The 25,237-nt window shown below is 40.8% G+C and overlaps 1 protein-coding gene across 1 annotated transcript in view; it reads right to left on the bottom strand.

The window, feature by feature from the left end:
- PREX2 (phosphatidylinositol-3,4,5-trisphosphate dependent Rac exchange factor 2) overlaps nucleotides 1-21,243 on the bottom strand; it is a 285,362-nt gene extending 264,119 nt beyond the window's left edge. Inside the window, exon 1 of the mRNA XM_060127864.1 lies at nucleotides 21,066-21,243. Coding sequence (XP_059983847.1) covers nucleotides 21,066-21,206 — 141 coding nt within the window. The 5' untranslated portion in view covers nucleotides 21,207-21,243. The remainder of the gene's footprint in view (nucleotides 1-21,065) is intronic.
- Nucleotides 21,244-25,237: the final 3,994 nt, after the last annotated feature.

Here is a 25,237-nt window from a genome sequence, read left to right as displayed (position 1 = left end):
TATTGTTATTTTTACTGGGATAGATAATCCCATGTCACTGAAAGGCTGATGATCATGGCAGTATTTCTTCCTATGAATAGGAATTGCTTTTGTTTGAGGTTTGGGGTTTTTTCATTCATTTTTGGTTTTGATGGGGGGTGGCTGTTTGAAGACCAAACTCTGTCTGAGTCTTACACTGTTTTACATGAAATTTGGAGACTGGGATTTCAAGAAACAGATCTTAACCTCACTCTCAACAACTGCTGCTCAGACATAACACCATCAAGTCGATCAACAAAGCCACTTCGCTCTGCATCTCCCAAAATGGAGGTGACTCATTTCTCTCATTATTTTTCCAAGCTTCCCGAATCTCTAAACAAATAACACAACAGTATAAACAATCAAGGAGAAGAAGAATTTAAGGTGATGGGAATTAGAAAAAATTGAACTACAGAAACTTGAATTACAGGGCATTAAGACGGAGTCAGGCTCAGATGATGGGCAAGAGGTCCTCCAACTCTGTTCGTTTCGTCTGGAGTCACCCATTCCACCTGTGTCCACCTGGGACCATAGGCGAACTGAAAGACAACCCTTCTAATGTTTACACAACGGCAGCAAACCGAACTTGCTGACCGAAATACACAGCAACTTTCACACAAGTCGTCAGGAAAGTTTTCAAGCTTTTCCTAAGGGTACAGTCTCTAGATCAGACGACACTTGATTTATCAAGAAAGGTCCTGGTGGCTGGTAAGTATTCTTCTAAATCACACAAAAATCGTAAAACATTAATAAAACTTCCTCGGTGGAAAATGAACCAAGGGAGCAACTATAAACCAACTGCCTCAAATGATTATTCTCATCACCTAAGGAAATAGGTTTAATAAAAGTAGTTATAATCTGCTTCTCCTCGGGTTACAAATATTGGTCCTCATCTTGATTATTATAGGATCGCCTGTCCCTCGGAAGTCATCATAAGCCTAAAGTCCGTACTGGAAGCTACCCTGTGATTCAGTGCCAGAGGACCCTGCAAGGCAAGGGGTAGGGGATGACCAGACAGCGTGGGAAGGGGTCAAGCAACAGGAACTACATTTCTCAAGTGTAAGAGGTGGCTGAGATCCCCCGAGGCTGCTTCCTTGGCTCTGTGTCACAGAGTGCAGAGACCTCAGCTGTGTTAACCCTCGACCCCAGTTCCTTTCATGACCCTCTGGCTTGTCCAGATGTTATCTTAGACCAAATTCTACATCCAGCCTGGCTTCCCAGTGGCCACCCCCACGGCAGGCATTCGTCCGCTGTGCTCTTGAGCAATGAGCTCCATCAGCGCTCAGGGCCTCCTCCTGGGACTCTGGGACTCAGGGCCCGGACAAGGACTGAGACATCGAGCAGAGGGAGGGGCAGAAAAATCCCAAAGCCCCCAAGGCAGAGCTACTGACGGGACTGAACATTGTTACAGCGTGATGTTCTATATCTGATTCTCTCCCAGGCACTGTATCTCGCATTACATCATTAGACAAGCCTACTTGCCTTTAAGCCCGCTGCGTATACTTTGTACTAACTCTCGTGGTTGGTTTGCTACAGTGGCTGTTACCGTTAAGGCGGACTGAGTCCCAGTTTTGTCAGCATCACCCCACACTCACGAAACCAGTGCCACTGATAAAGGAGAGATAAGAACCCCAAGTTTTTCCTTACTTTGAAAGGAAGAACTTGGGGTTTTCCTTACTAGGCAGACAATTCACAAATGTCACAAAGAAGTGAATGGAAAAGGTTTACACTTTCTGTGGTCATTGTGTTTGCACTTCCTCTTAACTTTTATGATGTATTAGCCATAGAATGGTCTCCAAAGAGAAACGGAAGAGGAAGGCACACAACCTTATCAAAAAAACCCAGCCAGCTCAATCCCTTCCCTCCAGTTACACTTCTGTGAAGTCGAGGATAATTATTCACCAGTTTCTATTCTGAAGTTGGTCATGACGATAGTAATAAATCTATTTCCCTTCCTTCAAGCTACGGATTTCAGGGAACTAAAGAATGAAGCCCCACAAAAGGCTGATTCAAAAATATCATTTCTAGAATGAACCCTGAAGAAAAATTCAGGATCAGAATCTGAGCTCCCAACTCTCTTGACAGCAAGGCAAGAAACAAGGTCCCAGGATGCTGACGAGAGAGGGAATATTTTCCACAGTCCTCAAGTGACCTCCCACTCTCCCAGCCTCTGGCAGTGGTTCCCAATCACACTTCATAGGCCAGTAAGGATCTGCATCCAGCTGTCCACACTGCTCAAGGGAGTCCTTCCGTAAGACCACCAGGGAGACAACACCATGGGAACAAGGAGGGTTGAGGGTTGCCAGGTACATTCCTTACCTTCCCAGGCCCTCTCAGGAAAAGACCTTTTATCAGAAAAATGTACGGAAAGGACTTCCTACCTTAGCTTTTAATACATCTGAGGTCATCTAAGGTAAGGGTTAGAAAACTGACTTCAGATCATGCTGTGCATTAAAGCTCTCCAGCCCCTCAGCCCCCGTCCATGCCTCTATCTACTCGGGGCTAAAGGATACTTCCTTTCCAGCAGAAGCTTCTCTGCCAGTGGAGCACGGCACAAAGCACCAGGTTCCCACCAATGCTGTATTCTAACATCGGCTGCAGTTCCCACCAGACGCCAAGCTGCCGGGACCTGAAAACCTACTGGCAAACACTCTGTCAGCTCCTCAGCGATAGGGATACGTCACAGAGTGAGGGAGAAGATTTTCAGTTTGCACCTCCAAAAAACAAATGTTTATTATATTATAGTTAGAGTACTAAACAGTGACAGCAAAAAATTACCCAGTTAAACCCTTAAGTCTTCGAGTCACCATGCTTTTGCTAATCTGTTCTGTTAACTCTATTAGCAATGTATAACTGGGTGGAATTTCACCACTAAATTACAATTATATGGAGGAGTGAAAACAAGTGACCTGATTAACACTTTGCTCTTGAATATTGCCTATTAAGGTTAACAGTAAAAAATAAAAGTTATTTTGAAATATTTTTAAAGAAGGACACTACATAATGATCAAGGGATCAATCCAAGAAGAAGATATAACAATTGTAAATATTAAGGCACCCAACATAGGAGCACCTCAATACATAGGGCAAATGCTAACAGCCATAAAAGGGGAAATCGACAGTAACACAATCATAGTAGGGGCCTTTAACAACTCACTTTCACCCACGGACAGATCATCCAAAATGAAAATAAAAAAGGAAACACAAGCTTTAAATGACACATTAAACAAGATGGACTTAATTGATATTTATAGGACATTCCATCCAAAAAGAAGAGAACACTTTCTCCTCAAGTGCTCATGGAACATTTTCCAGGATAGATCATATCTTGGGTCACAAATCAACCCTTGGTAAATTTAAGAAAATTGAAATCATATCAAGTATCTTTTCTGACCAAAACACTATGAGACTAGATATCAATTACAGGAAAAAAACCTGTAAAAAATACAAACTCATGGAGGCTACACAATACACTACTAAATAAACAAGAGATCACTGAAGAAATCAAAGAGGAAATCAAAAAATACCTAGAAACAAATGACAATGAAAACACAATGACCCAAAACCTATGGGATGCAGCAAAAGTAGTTCTAAGAAGGAAGTTTAGAGCAATACAATCCTACCTCAAGAAACAAGAAACATTTCAAATAAACCACCTAACCTTACACCTAAAGCAATTAGAGAAAGAAAAACAAAAAAACTCCAAAGGTAGCAGAAGGAAAGAATTCATAAAGATCAGATCAGAAAAAAATGAAAAAGAAATGAAGGAAATGATAGCAAAGATCAATAAAACTAAAAGCTGGTTCTTTGAGAAGATAAACAAAATTGATAAACCATTAGCCAGACTCATCAAGAAAAAAAGGGAGAAGACTCAAATCAATAGAATTGGAAATGAAAAAGGAGAAGTAACAACTGACACTGCAGAAATACAAAGGATAATGAGAGATTACTACAAGCAACTCTATGCCAATAAAATGGACAACCTGAAAGAAATGGACAAATTCTTAGAAAAGCACAACCTTCCAAGACTGAACCCGGAAGAAATAGAAAATATAAACAGACCAATCACAAGCACTGATATTGAGACTGTGATTAAAAATCTTCCAACAAACAAAAGCCCAGGACCAGATGGCTTCACAGGTGAATTCTATCAAACATTTAGAGAAGAGCTAACACCTATCCTTCTCAAACTCTTCCAAAATATAGCAGAGGGAGGAACACTCCCAAACTCATTCTATGAGGCCACCATCACCCTGACACCAAAACCAGACAAAGATGTCACAAAGAAAGAAAGCTACAGGCCAATATCACTGATGAACATAGATGCCAAAATCCTCAACAAAATACTAGCAAACAGAATCCAACAGCACATTAAAAGGATCATACACCATGACCAAGTGGGGTTTATCCCAGGAATGCAAGGATTCTTCAATATACACAAATCAATCAATGTGATAAACCATATAACAAACTGAAGGAGAAAAACCATATGATCATCTCAATAGACGCAGAAAAAGCTTTCGACAAAATTGAACACCCATTTATGATAAAAACCCTGCAGAAAGTAGGCATAGAGGGAACTTACCTCCACATAATAAAGGCCATATATGAAAAACCCACAGCCAACGTCATGCTCAATGGTGAAAAATAAACCATTTCCACTAAGATCAGGAACAAGACAAGGTTGCCCACTCTCACCACTGCTATTCAACATAGTTTTGGAAGTTTTAGCCACAGCAATCAGAGAAGAAAAATAAAAGGAATCCATATCGGAAAAGAAGAAGTAAAGCTGTCACTGTTTGCAGATGACATGATACTATACATAGAGAATCCTAAAGATGCTACCAGGAAACTACTACAGCTAAGCAATGAATGTGTTAAAGTAGCAGGATACAAAATTAATGCACAGAAACCTCTTGCATTCCTATACACTAATGATGAAAAATCTGAAAGAGAAATCAAAGAAACACTCCCATTTACCACTGCAACAAAAAGAATAAAATACCTAGGAATAAACCTACCTGAGGAGACAAAAGACCTGTATGCAGAAAATTATAAGACAATGATGAAAGAAATTAAAGATGATACAAACAGATGGAGAGATATACCACGTTCTTGGATTGGAGTAAACAACACTGTGAAAATGACTATACTACCCAAAGCAACCTACAGATTCAATGCAATCCCTATCAAACTACCAATGGCATTTTTCACAGAACTAGAACAAAAAATTTCACAATTTGCATGGAAACACAAAAGACCCAAAATAACCAAAGCAATCTTGAGAAAGAAAAATGGAGCTGGAGGAATCAGGCTCCCAGACTTCAGACTCTACTACAAAGCTACAGTAATCAAGACAGTATGGTACTGGCACAAAAACAGAAATATAGATCAATGGAACAGGATAGAAAGCCCAGAGATAAACCCACACACATCTCGTCACCTTATTTTTGATAGAGGAGGCAAGAATATACAATGGAGAAAAGACAGCCTCTTCAATAAGTGCTGTTGGGAAAACTGGACAGTTACATGTAAATGAATGAAATCAGAACACTCCCTTACACCATACACAAAAATAAACTCAAAATGGATTACAGACCTAAATGTACAGCCAGACACTATAAAACTCCTAGTGGAAAACATAGGCAGAACCCTCTAAAATATAAATCACAACAAGATCCTTTCTGACCCACCTCTTAGAGAAATGGAAATAAAAATAAACAAATGGGACCTAATGAAACTTAAAACCTTTTGCATAGCAACAGAAACCATAAACAAGACGAAAAGATAACCCTCAGAATGGGAGAAAATATTTGCAAATGAAGCAACTGACAGAAGATTAACCTCCAAAATTTAAAAGCAGCTCATGCAACTCAATATCAAAAAAACAAACAACCCAATCCCAAAATGGGCAGAAGACCTAAACAGACATTTCTCCAAAGAAGATACAGATTGCCAACAAACACATGGAAGAATGCTCAACATCACTAATCACTATAGAAATGCAAATCAAAACTACAGTGAGGTATCACCTCACACCAGTCAGAATGGCCATCATCAAAAAATCTATAAACAATAAATGCTGGAGAGGGTGTGGAGAAAAGGGAACCCTCTTGCACCATTGGTGGGAATGTAAATTGATACAGCCACTATGGAGAACAGTACGGAGATTCCTTAAAAAACTGAAAATAGAACTACCATACAACCCAGCAATCCCACTACTGGGTATATACCCTGACAAAACCATAACTGAAAAAGAGTCATGTACCTCAATGTTCATTGCAGCTCTATTTAGAATAGCCAGGACATGGAAGCAACCTAAGTGTCCATCGACAGATGAATGGATAAAGAAGATGTGGCACATATATACAATGGAATATTACTCAACCATAAAAAGAAACAAAACTGAGGGACTGTAGTGAGGTGGATGGACCTAGAGTCTGTCATACAGAGTGAAGTAAGTCAGAAAAAGAAAAACAAATACTGTATGCTAACACATATATATGGAATCTAAAAAAAAAAAAAAAAAAAAAAAAAAGATGGTTCTGAAGAACCTAGGGGCAGGACAGGAATAAATACACAGACGTAGTGAATGGACTTGAGGACAAGCCGGGACGAAGTTAGAAAGTGACATGGAGTTATAGATACTACCAAATGTAAAATAGCTAGCTAGTGGGAAGCAAGCCACATAGCACAGGGAGATCAGCTCGGTGCTTTGTGACCACCTAGAGGGGTGGGATAGGGAGGGTGGGAGGGAGACGCAAGAGGGAAGAGATATGGGGATATATGTATATGTATAGCTGATTCACTTTGTTATAAAGCAGAAACTAACACACCATTGTAAAGCAATTATACTCCAATAAAGATATTAATAAATAAACAAACATTTTTAGACTTACAGAAAGAAATATGAAAGTAGTGGATTCCTGCATTTTCATCCTATATAAAATATCAAAAGACACACAGATTTTTATTCCCCATCTGCTTCATTCACTCTCCTTGCCATTGAGAGTAACTAATATATTACACATTTTACTCATTTCTCCTGTATCTCCTGGATTGATTGGGAGCCCCATGAAATTAGGAATTTTTAATTCTTGTCATTGATATATCCCCTGAACCAAGAACAGTGATTGCCACACAGTAGGTACTCAATAAATAGTCCCTGGAACATTAAGAATCAAAATATCTAGACTCTATGTTTTTTAAAACAATTATTGGAGAGGATAAATCATAAGGCTTATCATATTAGAGCTATTATTTAAATTGACCTGACACATAAGCTATACTATGCTGAAAATAAGGTTTTTCGCAAATTAAACAAGTTGGTTTTGTAAACAAATTAAAAAAATCACTCTGATTCCATCCCCTGTTGTTCTTTTTTTTTTTTAGAATATTCTGAATGTCATTTATTGAAGTATGGTGCTATACAACATTATGTAAGTTACAGGTGTACAGTACAGTGATTCACAGTTTTTAAAAGTTATACTCCATTTACAGTTATTATAAAATACTGGCTATATTCCCCATGCTGTACAATATATCCTTGTAGCTTATATTATACCTAATAGTTTATACCTCTTACACCCCTACCCCTTTATTGTCCCTCCCCCCTTCCCTCTCCCCACTGGTAACCAATAATTTGTTCTCTATATCTGTGAGTCTGCTTCCTCTTTGTTATATTCACCAGTTTGTTGTGTTTTTAGATTCCACATGTAAGTGATATCATACAGTATTTGTCTTTTTCTGTCTGACTTATTTCACTTAGCATAATGCCCTCCAAGTCCATCCATGTTGCTGGAAATGGCAAAATTTAATTCTTTTTTATGGCCGAGTAATATTCCACTGAATATATATACCACCTCTTCTTTATCCATTCATCTGTTGATGGACACTTAGGTTGCTTCCATATCTTGGCAATTGTCGATAATGCTGCTATGAACATTGGGGTGCGTGAATCTTTTCAAATTAGTGTTTTGGGGTTTTTTTGGATATATACCCAGGAGTGGAATTTCTGGGTCATATAGTAGTTCCATTTTTAGTTTTTTGAGAAACCACCATACTATTTCCTGTGGTACTTTTTAATAGACTTTTTTAGTTCTGTATTTATTAAAAAATTACTGCAAATTTCACTTAGACATTAAATACTATAATATCATAGAATTGAATTTAAAGTCTGGCAGGCTGGAAAATAATTTGTAGTGAGAATATATAACACAATAGAATAAAGCTATTTTTTTCTTTAAATCTTGTTAGCAGATTTTCCTTTTTAAAAAATTTATTCAAACATCCTGACTGACTATCTGGATCTCTCCTAACATTTGCTTATGTTTTCCTAATGCCACGAAAGTTGAATCTGACCTAAATCCTCAACTATAGAAATGTGTATGTTTAAAATTAAGAATCCATTCAAGTATCAACCTAACTCTCAAATTTTCTGACAGTCCAACTGATCACGTTCCTTATAACTAGGTCACCCTTAAGTACAAACTAAAAAAAAGGGAAGTAAATTCCAAAGAATATTTGCTACTCTCAAAAAATTTCACCATACAGAGAAGGTACATTTTATATGTGAGGATTATTAGCTCACTGAAAAATGTACAGGAGAAATGTCAACTTCTCATATTTCAGTAGAAAACTATACTCATCCATCCATAGCATGATTCCCTTTTGGACTCTAAGATTATACAATTATACGGTTGTACTAATTGTCCTTGGTAGAAACTAAGGAAAATGCCCCTATCTAAATAACAGGGCCTATCTATCAAACTTCATTCTGTGACTACCTGAAGGCCAGTTACCCTCCCTCATCCAACCCATCAAAAGAAGTAGGCTTGGCAAACAAAACACTCCAGGAATAATGATCATTTAACTCTGGGGATTCACTTCATTTGTATTTAAATTGCATTAATGCTTTCTACCAATGTGATCTATACAATATCCACTGAATGCCAAGCAGTACATACATTTTGGAGACTAGAAGGTGTGTGTGTGTGTGTGTGTGTGTGTGTGTGTAAAATTGACACTTGTCTCAAATATTTTATGATTTAATCATATATGGAATAAAACATGAGCTATATTTACCGCTATCTATATTTAACTGCTTCAAACCTGCTGCGAAGTACTAAGTAAATAAGCACATAGAGATCCCAACTGACCCAAAAGGAATTCAATTAAACTGAAACTAGTCTCAGTAATAACGTACGTTACCAATGCGAGAGCTAGAGCTGTCTATTTTTTGAAGGTCATTGCATTTCCTCACTTCTGTGAGGGAAACTCCTGACTTCTGGGTAATCTCTGGCTCCTGAGTGCTTGCCTGGCTCTGACCCCTGTCTTGGGTTGACAGTGAGCTTCTGCTGCTCGCTTGCTCTTGAAGCTTTGCCTGAAACGAACTACTGTTCCTTCCTGTCTTTTAGCCTCTGTGTACCTCCGGAGTCAACAAGTTCTGCGTCCCGGTCCCAACACCTGCCTTGGTTTTCCTAGTCCTGATTAATCACACTGCTCCCACCATCTAGAAATGCCCAGGCCAGCGAATCACCAGCAACACAATGGATCTGCTCAGAATCCCCACTCTCCCACTTAGGAGCTCATCAGGGTGTCCTCAGGTGTGAGTTACAAGGATATAAGCCTTGAAGGGAGTTGTGAGTTACACAGGAATATGCAGTGCCTGACATGAAACAAACACAGAATAATGATTTCCAGATTATCCTGGGACTTTTTTTTTTGTCAGGGGGAGACTTCCAAAAAATTTTTAAAGCACAAAAAATCTCCAAATCTCTCAAATTCTTCCTGTAGTCAAAGCCAATGGGGGAGAGGGGGAACCTTTAGGGAACCCTTACAAACATATGTAAAGAGATACATATATAAAATATGAAACAGACTTCTATATGGGCAAGAATATATCATTTTAGGGTGAAATAATCCAAATGGTATTTTAGTACAATACATTCTTACAGTAAAGGAATCCAAGAATTAATATAAGTGATTTTCTGAGGAATGAGCCTACAGTATCACTGACTCCGAAAAGGTGGCAGAGACTACTCTTTGTCTCTCAGTATGAATTCTCCACTTCTTAATTTTAGTATAAAACTCCCCACATCTCAGCTGTACACATGGCTGCCCAACTAGACACTACATTTCCCGGCCTCCCTTGCAGCTGATTCAGCCGTGTCGTGTTCTGGCCAAGGGGATGACAGTGCAAGTGATGTGTGGAATGTGTCTCCCACCATCAGTCCCTCTGGGGCTGGAACATGAAAGTGGTTCTGGCAAGCCAACTTCAACCATATGGATACTGGCTCTCTATCCCACAGACTCTGATTTAGTCGGTCCTAGGGGACGGTGGAGTAATAAGATAGAAGGACCAGAGAGGTCTCTGAATGACTTGATGGAGCTGAGCTGCTCACTCCCCTGGACACTGTTGGGCAACAGTATTGAAAAATTAAATAACCAGAGCGCCAAGAGAGGATGCAAGAAAGGCATGTTGATTACATACCACTTCCATATTCACACATCATCCTTCTGTGTTGTTTAAACTACTGTTGTTTGGCCTCAGAGAAAGCAGCTGAACAAACATCCTTATAAATATATATAATAAACACAAAAATTCTGGCCTTCCGGAAAAAGAATTATAAGTACAGGCTTAAAAAAAAAACTGTTCTTTTTCTAAAGAAAAACACGAAAATATACCAGTAGAAAAGAAGAGAGCAGAGTTTTAGCATAATCCTGGTAAATCATTGCTGAGCTAGAGAAGATTCATTAAAGAAAAACTACAATTAAATTTTATATATTAAGATTACTCTGTTTGACAAGACAAAGGCAAAAAAATATATTAAAGTTTGCCAATTTGTTAATAATTTGCATAAATCAATAAGAATTTGGAAGCAAAATGTGAAGTGTCAAAAAAATGACTAGGACAGAGTTAGATACAATAAATACTGATTTATCTTATGGGCCTATTTTTGATACGCTACAGGTTAGATTTCTTTAATAAAGAAACGACTCCATTTTTGTTCCTCTGTCATCCTCAACATGTGACTTCTATTTCATGGTCCAAAATGGCTGCCCCATCCCTGCCATCAACACCTCATACCAGCCAGGGAGAAGGGGGAGAGTGCATAGTCTTTTGTTATAAAAGAATACCTTAGAAGTTACCCATGCTGCTTCTGCTCACAATCCGCTGTCCAGAACCAGAACCAGGACACATGCCCACACTTAACTGCAAGGGAGGCTGGGAAATGTAGCATGGACAATTTAGCATGGACAAATTTAGCATGGACAATCATGCTAAAACTTTTATTACTACAGAAGAAAAAAATAACGGATATTGGAGATAATTAGAAGTCTCTGCCAGAGATCTCATTATTAAGAGGGACAAGAAAAATTGAGATAAAGGTGTATCTAGAATATTCCAGAAAATGTGTGAAATGTAAAATATATAAATAAAAAATATTTCTATATATATTAAAGTTATACAAAGTAGTCAAACATGACATAGATATACAGTATATAAAATGGAAGTCCCCTTTACTCATAATTTTACCTCTGGGAAAATAATGAGTTATTAAAATAATCTTGGAATGTGTGGGTGTGGGACTAACGTTTAGGTGAAAATAATGTCTTTCCATAGCTCTTCCCCTAGTGTTACTGACAGAAATAAAACTTTGGAATGTGAGATGTCATTTTTGGAATCCTAAGATTTCTTTCTTTGGGGCAATAGTCTCAAATAAGAAAAAAACGAGAAACCAAGGGAGCAAGAAACTAAGGCCAAGTGGAGGCATTACAAGGCAGTGAAGGAAAACATCAATGTTTCTTGCATAACCACTGAAAATGTGTCACCATCATAAAGCCTCTCCTCCTGGCAAGAAGACAAGTTAAATAGATAATTAAACTCACAAAAGTGGCAAAGCAAAGTCAAACATAGGTATCAACCCTCATCTGAACTTCTCAGAGAAATGAAGCTTTAAACTGAATAAAAATGCTTACCCATTCATATTCTATATTGCTAGATTTTTGCTATAAACTCAGAAAATAGTTTCATACCAGTATTCTAAATTTAACCAGCTGGAGTCATTTCTTAAGTATTATACCATTTAACCTTTTCAAATGAAGGGCTTGCCTTTTCATGGAAAATATGCATTTAGCATTAACGACAGAACATAATGTCCTTGGGCTTAGATATTCTCCAATGAGATAGGTCCTTTTTTGTACACTGTGCTTAGCTATACGGCAAGGCTAGAATTAAAAAACTAATTATTCACAGATTCAAAGTCTGAAATCATCTATACTAATCAGAAGTGTTTAAAATCAGAACCTCAATGTATCAATTTTCTTAAAATCACAATCACTGAACTCATGGATCAAATGCAATAGTTCATGAGAATGGGGAAAAAATTAGGGAAAAAATGTTTTTATTAGATGTGTCAGGATTTGAATGATTTCACTCAAAACCATAGGAAAAGTGACCCAACCACACTTTCAAGCAAAGAAACATTTACTAAGTTGAGAATAATAAAAATGCATCTGTTATGAAAAGTAAATATTATAAATAAGATTTTTAAAGAATTAATAAAAACAAGAACAACAATTTTTAGGTCAAATAGGTTATACCCCAAACTCAAGCATAACAATCTTATTTGGTATTAAAATATAATGCCAGGTATGGAATAAAAGAACACGCAAAAGACAAGTACTAAGAAAAAATGTAATCAGACTAAAATGCTGTCAGATAAACCAGTGTTTCTTGTTTAAAAGTGTGCACAATGATTGCTATGTGCATTAAATGTAATGCATAAATTTTATACAATTTGTGTCATGATTTTAAAAAATGATTATGTCATTATTTCCAAGATTTGAACCTAGTCATAACAGAGGTAATAATAAATCAGGGGAACTTACTTCCCTCTTCTGACTTCTAAATTTGTACGTTGCATTTTAAAAAGTCACATTTCACACTTCACAGTTCACCTACAGAAGCTGATTTAATTTTAGGCCAGCCCTGTGAGATAGTATCGAATGTGTTTTCCAAATATGCAAGGAGGCACAAAGAGGCTAAGTGAGGTGCCCAAAGTTACACTGTTCGTAAATTTCAGTGCCAAGACTTCAACCCTGGGTCATCAGGCCCCCTAACCTAAACCCATGCTCTATACCGTGCTCTTCACCCCACTGTCCCAAGGCAGGAGAGAGAACTGCTGGTGAGCTGTCACAGGGAGATGCAAAGGCCACCCCAGTAGTCTCCGAAAGCGCTAGACTAAAGAAGCAGCGGAATTTTAAAAATATACGAGAGACAGCTTGCTTGCTCTTAGGCTCTGTCATGACATTTTTCTGTGGGTATGTTCCATGGCACACCACGGAACATACCAAGTGCCTTCCTTACCTCCCAGAAGATTCATCTGACTTCCACAATGCTCTGCTACAGCTGCTTTAGTTCCCTGTATTTATCTATCGTCTCCTTCTCCTTGGCTATACTCATCTCCCTCAAACATCCCTAGACAAAAATTATCCCTTTATGTTAATAACCTATTTCTCCCCTTGCATTTATCACCAACCTCCTTGAATAGCTTTTCCATTCGTCTTCATCTCCTCAGCTTCCACTCATGTCATGTCTTCCAGCTCATTCTTAGGCTTCTGCTCACACATGCTCCTGAAGCCAAAAGCCCAATGATGTTCTAATTGCCAAATCCAGTGGTCTCTTCAGTCTTCACACTACCTACTTCTGTAAAACTCTGAGAGTTGAAAGAAACCTTTCCTCTGGCAACTAGATCCTTCCTTGGCTTTCAGGAGATCACTCTCTCCTGGTTCTTTGCTTCAACCTTTGACAGCTCAGTTCAAGTCACCAGGGCACTCTCCTCTTCCCCTAAACTTTAAATATCAGCTCCCTACATCCTACTCTTGGTTAGCATGTCTTCTTCCCTGAATTGCTCCCCTTGTGCCATCTCATCTACCTGATGGCTTCAATATATATGATTAGTTATCAATACTTTGTAGATCTCTAAATTCTTGCCTACATTCCAAATTATTATCTTCAAAAATCACAGCAGAATTTTCAGCTCAGCAAGTTGAAAACCAAATTCACTCTTCTCCTCCTCTCCACACTGTTCTGCCCCTTGCATTCCATTTCTGAATTAATGACACACCCCATCCTATCTTCAAACTAGAGGCCACCCTAATGTTCTCCATTCTACTTAAACCTCCACTTCTGAGTGAACGTAAATGCTAAAGGTTCTACCCAAGAAATGTCTCGTGGTTGTTGGGTGTTTGACGTTTTGTGGTTTGGTTTGATTTTGTTTGCGTTTTCTTTGGGTTTAGCTCTTTATCTTCATCATCGTTTCTACCTTAGATCAAACATTCCACAGTTCCTACCTGGACCAGTGAAATGGCAGAAACTCCTAATGGGTAACCAGACTTCAACTTTTGCTCCTCAACCCTGCTGACAGAATTCTCTTGCCAAGAAACATAACTAATCTCAATAAAGACTACTCATTTTAATGTCATCAAATTATAACACAGTATAATTATGCAGATGAAACCTTAAGACTAAAGACACATCCCTCTGTACAGAGAGTCAGTTCTAGCCACATGATTAACACTCCAAACATCAGAATTATGCCAAGAGCCCCATTTAATTCACAGTATGTTTACTACAAGAGTCAAGGCATCTTAAGGGCTGCTTCCTGACACCACCCTCATGAATACACACTCAGGCTAACGACTAGAAAAACAGAACCCAGTCAAGTCAGCCCAGGAGTAGTGCCCAGTCAGGGGGATCAAACAGGAGCTGTCTTAAGGCTTAGAATAAAAACAGGGCAGGGTCTGCAGACCCTGAGAGCAAGATCACTTTGCTAGGAGCAGAAATCTGTGTTACACAACTAGACGATGTTTGTGTTTTGTGTCGTTTCCGGGATTACTGGTCTGTGCTCCCCTTTAGTAAACAGTAACAACTTTTTGAAGGTTATAACCTGTCCCAGATTAAGATGAGCATGTGGATGACCAAATAGGCAGTGTAGGCTGAGGGCCAGGGAGGTGGCGGAAATAGAGAACGAGAAGGAATCCCAAGGCCAAATGCAAAGACACAGATTCAGGGAGTCTTGGCCTGGCAACTTCTTCCCGTGAGAGACCCCCTTCCCAGTGCCAACCTTGGAGGTCTCAGACTTGTTTATTATTATTACTTATTTTTTGGCTGCATTGGGTCTTTGTTGCTGCACGTAGGCTCCTCTCTGGTTGCGGCGAGCGGGGGTGACTCTTCATTGCGGTGCGCGGGCTTCTCATTGCAGTGGCTTCTCTTGTTGAGCGTGGGCTCTAGGCACGCGGGCTTCAGGAGTTGTGGCTTGCGGGCTCAGTAGTTGCAGCTCGCGGCTCTAGAGTGCAGGCTCGGTAGTTGTGGTGCACGGGCTTAGTTGCTCCGCGGCATGTGGGATCTTCCCGGACCAGGGCTCGAACCCGTGTCCCCTGCATCGGCAAGCAGATTCTCAACCACTGCGCCACCAAGGAAGCCCTCAGACTTGTTTATTATTAATAAGAGAGCAAGCGTCCCCTCACAACTGATTTCCCATTGGCTTTAGTTGAAGTCAGAATTCTTAAGAATGGAACTCTTCTCAAACTGGCCTGAACTTACCTTATCTCCTACCAAGAGCCGAAAAGCATACAGAAGTGTTTATCCCCGTTAATGAAGAATGTTTCAGCATCTGGAGCATGTCAGGGCATGCCAGCACCCCCGGGCTGCTGTGCCATGGTCACCCTCAACGCGGTTACTCTCTCAGGGGGGATCCTTCTCCTCCGAGTTTGGCACATTCCTCCTCATCCCTCAGGAGCCTCTATTATCACCTCTTCCCCAAACTTCCCTCGACCCCAGGCTGAGGGCGTCCCTTGATGCCTCCCTGACACTTTGCTTATTACCCTATCATTTCACCTCCCACACGGCATTGTGCTTATTTGGAGACTGAAGGTTCGCACTGCAATGTATGACTTTGAGGGGGATACAGATCAACCCATAACGTAAGCCTAAGCATAATGTGTTGAATCTATGTATCTTTCCCTAGAAACGTCGGGTCACGACTGAAAGCAGCTGTTTTTGGATTCATTCGAACCCCTTTGTTTGCTCCTGCTTTATTTGCCCGTTTGTTTTGTTGAGCACCTGCTATTTACAAAGCACCGTGAGGAGGCCAAGAAAAGTGTACAGAGGAAGTAAATGCATCCCTATTCTCTCAGAGTTTACCATACAGAGGAGGGGTTTTTCTAACTGTTTTAACAATAACACAAATCAGAAGGTGGGGCTGTGCTCGGAGATGCCAGTGTGGAGGGCCTGAAGCCACACAGTTCGGCTCCTCCGACCTTTTGTGAGGACCCCTGAAGCCGAACCCCAGAACCCAGAAGCTCTCAGGAGTACCCTCTGAAAGAGCTAAGAGATGCACATACATGAAGCCAAGTCAGATAAGAAACATGCAGTTGCTCAGTATACACTGTAAAGCACCGTACTAACTCCGGCTGTCGTCACATAGAATGCAACCTGCTGTCACTGTCTTGAAGCCAAGATTACCATGGGAAGGGCCAAACTGACCAAAGGGAAACACACAGAGAAGAATCAGAGACTCAGAGACACGGAAAAAGGGCAGAGGAGAATATAATAGAGACAAAAATCAGACACTCGGCATGGCCAACACCTGTGGCTCTGTATAGCAATTAGAGACAGGACTCAAGATTCTGGGGTATCTGAGGTCAAAGCTCAGACAGGTAACAAATTTCTCAATGTTTTGCTTATAAGACACATAGCTCAAAGTTTTTGTCTTAATGTGCCCATAACAGGGAATAACCATGCTTTCTGATTTGCCAGGAACAATCCCAGTTTACATCTGTTTCCCTGTGTAATTATTAATAGCACACCCTTGCACCCTCAGAAGTGTCCCAGTTTAAATAAAAATTACACGGTCACCCTGCCTCAACGCCACTTGCCACAGTGGAAATGTGTCTACACAATTTTCCAGGCCTGGTGCAAAATTCAAACGTGAGACCTTTTATTCAAAAGGCAAGACCAAAAGTGCTATTAAAGGTACTGAGGTGTAAAGCTGGGTTTTTTTCTTTTGTGTATCTGCTCTGCTCACACCCTGTTGTCCCACTGGACTTCACTTGCAAAGCCCAAGCCCAAGTTCAAAGATAAAATGAGCAAGAATTGCAAGACAGTGATGGCAGAGCATCAAACTAAGCTTGAGGTCCTTCAGAGTGGGTAGCCCTGTGCGACTGTATAAGATGTATCCTTGAAATCGGCCCTGGTTGGTCTTTTCTCCAGAAAACCAGTTACCACCTACGACTGTCCAGACTCTGGACATCAAATACTGGAAATCAGGTCCATAAAATCATTTCTTTGAGAAAAAATGTTTTCGAGTACTCTAATGAAGAATTTCATTTCCCAAGCAAAACAAGAACATAAACTCAAACAAATTCCATCACTCTCTACCATTTTATCTACAACCGAAAAATAATGAATCCAGATAATGTCCACGGTCCCAAATGAAAATTCAGACTACAATGAACTGAAATAATAGTGTGTTACAATGTCTTTAATACCTCGATGCCAGATTTAAATCATGTTTCTCTTTTTGTTAAATAAATTTATTTTATTTATTCATTTTTGGCTGCATTGGGTCTTCGCTGCTGCGCGCAGGCTTTTCTCTAGTTGCAGCGAGCAGGGGCTACTCTTCGTTGCGGTGCGTGGCCTTCTCACTGCGGTGGCTTCTCTTGTTGCGGAGCACAGGTTCTATGCAGGTACTACATGTTTAATTTAAAGCTTCTTATTACATAATACATATGTGCCTGAGTGAAACTTAAGTAACTTCCACTGTCTATACAGACCCAATGGAAAAAAAACAAAATTAGAAATTTATGGATCATTGAGGAACTGTCCTTAAAAATGGGTGGGAGGTTTAGAAGATGGATGAATTCACTGATTCCTCCATTCCTTCGTTCAGTAAGCATTTCTTGAGTACTTACAGTGTCACAAGCACTACACAAAAGTCCAGGGAAACACAGACGAGTAAAATGTGGCCCTGTCCTGAAGAAGCTTCCATTCTAGAAGAATGAGACAAAAGGAGACAAATCCTGCCTACGCCTGCTTTGGTGCCATGGAAGCAGTGACTACAGGGAAGAGTGGGTACCAAGCAGTGAGCACTCCAGCCTGGGCAGGAGGGAGGATGGGATCATGAAAGTTCTACTGAAGGAGATGAAGAGCCTTGAAATGCCAGTAGGAATCCAGCAGATTGCTAAGCGCTACAGAGGAGCAGAAGAAGAGGCCTGAGGGACTTCCCTGGAGGTCCAGTGGTTAAGACTCCAAGCTTCCAATGCAGTGGACACGGATTTGATCCCTGGTTGGAGAATTAAGATCCTGCATACCGCACAAGAGGCCTGAGAAAGCCTGGCACATGGGAAGAGTGTACCACTCTAAATGACAGCAGCTTCAAGGTCAGAGCCTTGTTCAATCTAGAAGTGTGTGCCTGGGTGGTGACTAGAGAGAAGGTGCATATAGATCATACATATTGATACATCTGGGGGAGGAAAAAGGCAACATTCATGGACTATCTGGGGGTCGGGGGATGAGGGGGGAGGTGCTCTCTCTTTAAAAGGCCAAAAGTTGGAAATGAGAAGAGAAGGCATCTTATTAAAAAAAAAAGTTTTCCCCTCAGGCCACATGATCATTTAATCAAGAGCAATAATACAAACCGTTTGCTTCTTTATGGGCCTGTAAGTAAAAATAGGTTCTCGGTAAAACCAAAAATATGTTTTTTCATCTCTGTAATAAAGATAAGAATTACCTTCACCCATACTGATGATTTGAAGCACTGGCAGAAATCAAAAACAATGACTAATCTAACAAATATTTAAATTTGACTTAGGAATTCATTATCCAATTTTTGCAGCAAATTTACCACTGCACTTATTTAATACTACAGGTATTTTTTTTAAAAAATAACTTCTTTTGTTTGTCTGCATTTCTGACCATTCCCTTAGGATGGATTCCTAGGAAAGGAATTACCAGGCAAAAGAGTTTGAATATTTTTAAAGCTCTTGGTGCATATCAGTTCAGGATAAAATTAAAACTACATTGACTCTATCCACTGAAGGTAACCACATAAAATAGGTGAGAATGAAATGTTGCTATAAATAATACCCAAAAAAAGAAAATCTAATAATGTATTATAAGTAGATCTTAGACTCTGAACGTTTATAAGACTAAAAGGAAGTCAGGGTTAACCCTTGTTTCGGAAGACTTTCAGGCCAATTAGTGTTTGTGTGTGTGTGAACGTGTATACAAAAAATAGCAAATAAAGAAAAGGAAAAGTGGAAGAGTCCATAATTTCTGAATGAGATAAGAATGAAATCATAAAATGATCTTCTTGTAAAGAGTAAAATGCAATTTATTTTATACCTCCCATAATTTCTGACTTAACTCTATACAGAATTACATTATCAATTTTAATAATCAGGTGTTAAGATCAGAGGAAAAACTGATGTTTTAAATAAAGATCAACAAATTGGTTTTTAAGGTAGGTTAGATTAGCTGTCTATTTCTGTAAATTAGGACCTTTTTTGCTCAGTAGTTTTTCATACACCTCCTGAAAGGAGTAACTAATGCAACTTGAAGAGTCACCCAGATTCTTCAAAAGCCAAAGGACTTGGTCACCAACCAAGTTTCATGAAAGCCAAATCTGAAGCTATGAAAAGTCACATTTCCTTAAAAACATGCTTTTTTGACATTGCTGCATGGAAGTGTACAACAATTCTATTTATCACCAATTACCAGTATATTCTCAAACACCCATAGCTTTCCAAAGAATGTGGCCCCTGGGGGCTCAAGTATATTGATTTTAATCTGAGACGTCAACCAGAAGCCAACCTGTGCATCTCACATCCCTCGAGACAGTGTTCTTTCCTTCTGGCCTGAGCCAAGGAGGGAATTTCATGAGTTTCAGCAGACAGCTCACCTCTTTTACAAAGCTGAGCAGGAAGTCTGGCCTTTGAGACATTCCCCTTCAGACCAAGGGGGTATGGAATAGGGTGGTGGAAAGAGGAAGTTATAAGATTTGAGGGAGATTTTAGCAAAGGCTAAAGGTCCTCAGTCTCTGAATGATGCTCTCCCGCGCATCTGGGCAGAGAGGAACCAACTCTCAGATTCTGTCTTTGCAGCGGCGAACAGAAAAAAATTCAACTTTTGAGTGACATCTAAGAAGTTTCCTTCAATCAGTTTTGCCCCTCCTGACCCTCACATGAATGAAACATTTTCAATGCAGCCTTCCAGTGAGTCAAGCTGAAACTCTGAAACAAAGTTCCTGCGAGTTCTACGAAAGCTTTAAGTTGCTGGATGGGAGTTTTATTCTGCTGCTTTCCTGGGCTCAGTGTGAACACGGGACCCGGGAGCTGAACCCACGGGGGCGGGGGATTTAAACAGCAGATTTAAACCCCGGGGTTGGGGTGGGGGGAGCAGACAGTAGGGCGAGGATGCGGTGAGCACTACACGTGGCTTTCATATCCAACAGCTGCTGAACATCATAACCCCGCTGCCCTCCGTACCCCTCACCAGAATCCTATGCTCCAAAGATTATTATAACTAAAGGGACTTCACTGCCATGTAATCTGAATTATGAACTCAAGCTCCAGAAGAATCAGGATATTTTTTTTTTACCTGTAGGTACGTGAATGTAGCAGACAGACTTTTAACCACCCTGCCAGAGTCTTCAAACAAAATCCCCGGGAAGGAAGACAAGGGAAAAAATAAAAATAAAAAAATTACACAACGCACTCGAGCAGACCAGGGAGGCGGGTAGAGAAGAGTGAGGAGAGACGGGGCAGCAGGGATTCCCTGAGACACAGCCTTCTCCCACGCGAGCTAACTTTTCGCCCCGGCCACTCGGCGCGTCTCCAGGCATTAAAAATGACTCCCGCCCCCGGGGACCCAGCGTCGGCGCGCGGATTCGGGAGCCCGCGATGCCCGGACGGGTCCCTGGTCCCCGCGCAGACAATGCCGCGCGAGCCGCCCGCGCCCCGTGTCGCCGAGAGCCCCTCACCGACACCAGGAACTCCAGCGTGCCCACGTAGTCGCGCTCGGTCTTCTGCAGCTCGCTGAGCACGCACACGCGCAGGCGGAGCTGCTTCTCCAGGTCCCGGGCGCTCTCGGCGCGGCCGTCCCCGCGGCTCTCGTCGCTCATGGTGGGCGCCGTGCAGCCCGCCGCTGCCCCGCGCGCCCGCCGCTGCCCCGGCCCCGCGCGGCCGGCAGGGAAAGTTGCCGCCTCCGCCGGGTCTGAGGTGGGCCGGGCGACTTTACGCGCCGTGGAGAGGCCGGGGCGGGGGCGGAGGAGGGGGCGCCCGCCGGGAGTCGGGCGCGGGAGACTGGGGGCTGTGCCGAGGCCACTCCCTCCCGGGGGATGGGGCTCCCGCCCGGGACCTGCGCACGGCGCCCCGCGGCTCTGGCCTCGCACTGCCGGGGCTGGAGGGGAGGCGGCTCCGGCAGCCCCAGCGGTGACTTGGACGTTAATCAAATGCTTTGTATCCATGTGACTCCGACCCTTTACCCTTCGCCAAATCTCAGGAAAAAGGAAGCACAACCCTGGGGAAGTGTGTTGCGTGCCAGCTAACTAAACACACACACGCACACGCACACACATGCACACGCACAGTCAGCGCTGGAGATGGAATTGGAGATTCCCAAACCTAGGAGGACAGACTCCAAGACACAGCTCGAGGGTTGCTCCTGTGACTCCCGCCTATTGTTTAGCTTTCATGTGTTCTGTACAAATCCCGAAAGCAAAGAAACAAATCTCCACCGTTACATAACTCATGGGAACAAAAACAACCATGGTATTGACCCTCCCGTCTTTGAAAAGAAGCACACTGATTTTTGGTTTTATTCAGGCACAAAACAGGTTTGCTTTTAACCCCCCCCACACACACACCCCACCCCCTGCCAGCTGAGAATATTTCACAAGGCGGATACCCTCCTGCCTGCACTTGGAAAGTCAATTAGCATAATAAATGAAGACACTATGGGAAAGGGACAGCCTGGCCCATACAATAAACTCCAGATACAATAAGCATCATCCTTGCACAGTGCTGTTTTGGAGGGAGAGGTTTTGCATGTCTGTAACTTGTTTTCAACACCAAGATAGAATGTAAATTAAACCAGAGGCAAGAATATTTGCGCCAGTTTTGTTTCTGAGCTGCTAGGATTTAAGACAGTGTCACTAATTGAAAAGACAAAGCTGCTACTGAATGCTCATCAAAAGATATATAGATGCAGATATAGATACGAATACATAGATGTAGATATAGATGTAGAGTCTTAGGATTTGAAAATGGTAACACAGAGCGTGTCCTGATTTTAATGTTTCTGTTTATTGCCTTTTCTTACTTGGAAACAGAGCCAGGACCTAATGAGCACTGAATATTCCCAATTAATTTAACAAGCAAGCAAAACAATCCATATATATCTTTGTCTTGATATTAACCATGTATATCTTTCAGAGTCATTTTTTCCTACTTAGAACAACTTTAAGTAGGAAAGTTCACCCTAGTGACATTTAAATAAATGGAAGAGTGAGGTTATGATGCAGAAAGTGGCATGTTCATTTGTGCGGATAGTTAGAAGCATTAACAAGACAAAAAAATTACGATGCTTTCTCCGTTATTCACGTCAAAATAATTATCAGGTTTCCAGATGATGTCTTTTCTGAGCGTGGTTTGTGATGAATCGCTATACCTCTCTGTAATGAAATAAAGAGGGACTGTACTTTTCTTATATTAAGGGCACAGTTTTGAATGATGTGTGAGGAGCTGACGAACAAGATGCAATTTTCCTTTCTTTTGCGCATGGCTGTTTAGAGGTAGCATAAGCAGAGGACAAATCAGTAAATGTCTTCACACCCTGTGGCAGAAGAACAGGACGAGGCACATTAAAGAGCAGACCTCACAGCACCTAGTAAACAACAAACAAAAGAAACCAACAGAAGACTTAGGAAACACACACCCAGTAATGAAGGGGAAAATGAGACAGGACTGAACCTTTTCACCATGTACTACCGGCAGCAAGGAATGAATACATTTCCTCTCCCCTAGTCTGCAGCCTTCTCTAACGTAAAAAGTTAAGTAAATAAATCATGTTTTCCATCAGGAGTTCTTCTAGATAAAATAATATTTCTCTCTTACCAACTGTCCCAAGTTGAAGAACTGTTTATGCAATTTTCTTCCATCAAAAAAAAAGTCTATACACAACCCACTAGAGAATGCTTCACAAAAAAAAAAAAAAAGGCAATGGAAGCTAGCAGGAAAATATTCATTTAAGTGTACAGATTCAGATTTCTCTCAGAAGTGCTCACGTAGAAATTATTAAGATATTAATAGTTTCTGCTCAGTCCGCAACATTATTTATAATTAATGAACAGCTTCAGGACACTGTGTAGTGCCTTCTGCCACGCACCTCTCCCTGTCTTCTGTAGCCCTGGCTGCAGTCCTTAATTCCTCATCAAAGACTTAAGATCATAAGAAAACAGAGTGGGAGTATCTGGAAACCTTCACTTTGATGGTAAGTAAGATCTTTCATAAACTCTGAATGTGTTGTATCCCTCCCTGCTTCCTCTATTGAAACTTTAGGCTCCGTCTGCCAGGAAAAGGAAAGCAACAACCAAAATGATGGACAGGGTCCAGTGTTTTCCTGAAATACTAATGAGGTTGAAGCATCCCATAAAAAGGAAATGCTAGAAAAAAAGATAGAGAAAAAAGGCTGAGTAGTAAACTAGCTCTGCCATTAAATTTATTTCATATGCATGCAGTGGTATGGTTAGAATCTATTATCATACGGTTCAAAGAGCCAAAACACAGTACACAGTAGCTTTCCTTTGGTCAGGCCCAGAGCAGGACAACTCCTGCAGTAAAAGAAAATCTAAGGCCATCTCTTTGCAGGAAGAGGGTCATATTTCAGACAGAGGTCATTTTAGCCTCCTTGCCCTTTCAATACTATATTGGCCCAGGTAAAGTAATAGGTCAAATTTGATGGTGAAGTTCATTAAAAGATAGCAACACTGAAAAAAAATGGAAAGGTTGATTGATGTCATGGCAACCTTGTTAAACTGAGAACTCTACGCATCAGACGGTTCTTTGTTTACAAGTAAAATTGATTCTGGCATTTCCTTGACGACTCTGGCTTCTGGTAGACTATAGATTACACTAGCATAAAAAATATCATGGACACATTAGAGCTATAATAATGTACAATTAAGAGTCCTGGACAAGAAGTCTAAAAATATTTCTTAATTTAGTTTATACTTCATGCTTAATCCCTCAGTTACTTCCACTTAATTTTGGTTGCAATTTAGTCATCAGAAGTACAGGGTATACTGGAGCATGTAATTAATTCTATCATTCAATAAAAGATTTTAGAATATGTATTGCCTAAAAGGACAAAATACAGTCTTCATAAGCCATATTTTAATTTTAGAAACAACGTTTATGGCATAGCAAACTAAATAAATGTTTGGCTAGGATTACTTTAGCAAGACTCTAAAGTTCTTAAAGTTCATTTCAATACTATCTTGATTAACCCCAAATCATCCTCATGGCCATAATCTAACATGTAATGCATAATCACTTTCCCATGACAGAAACTTAACCTACAGGTAACCCAGTAAAACAAACAGCCAGTTTTTGACTGTGACTGGTCTCGGAAGGATGTCATCCTTGGAGTGTACCATCTGCCTGCTTCCGTTCCTGTCACTTCCTTTAAAAATCCTCCCCAACCTCACATACCTCAAGCACACCCTATTTCCCTGCTCCCTATAAAAATTTCTAAAGAGTTCTACTCATTGCCTGTGGTAGGCAGAATAATGGTCCCCCCAAAATACCCATGTCCTAATCCACAAAATTATGAATATGGTACTTTACATAGCAAAAGGTAATCTCATGCAGATATGATTAAGCAAAGGACCTTGCGATGGAGAGAGTCTCCTGGATTATACAGGCAGTCACAGTCTAATCACCTGAACCCCTAAAAGTAGAGAATCTTTCCAGGGTTGAGCACAGAGGGAGATGTGATTAAGAAAGAATGGTCAGAGAGTTGAAACACTGCTGATTTTGAAGATGGAGAAAGGGGGCCACAAGCCAAGGAACGTGGGCAGCCACTAGAAGCTGAAAAACTCAAAGAAGCTGAATCTCTGGAGCCCGCCACAAGGAACACAGTCCTGTTGAGACC

This window comes from Lagenorhynchus albirostris, chromosome 17, assembly GCF_949774975.1.
Source record: "Lagenorhynchus albirostris chromosome 17, mLagAlb1.1, whole genome shotgun sequence".
NCBI lineage: Eukaryota > Metazoa > Chordata > Mammalia > Artiodactyla > Delphinidae > Lagenorhynchus > Lagenorhynchus albirostris.
Note: the sequence above shows the minus strand (reverse complement) of the source record. Positions and strands in the feature narration are given on the sequence as shown.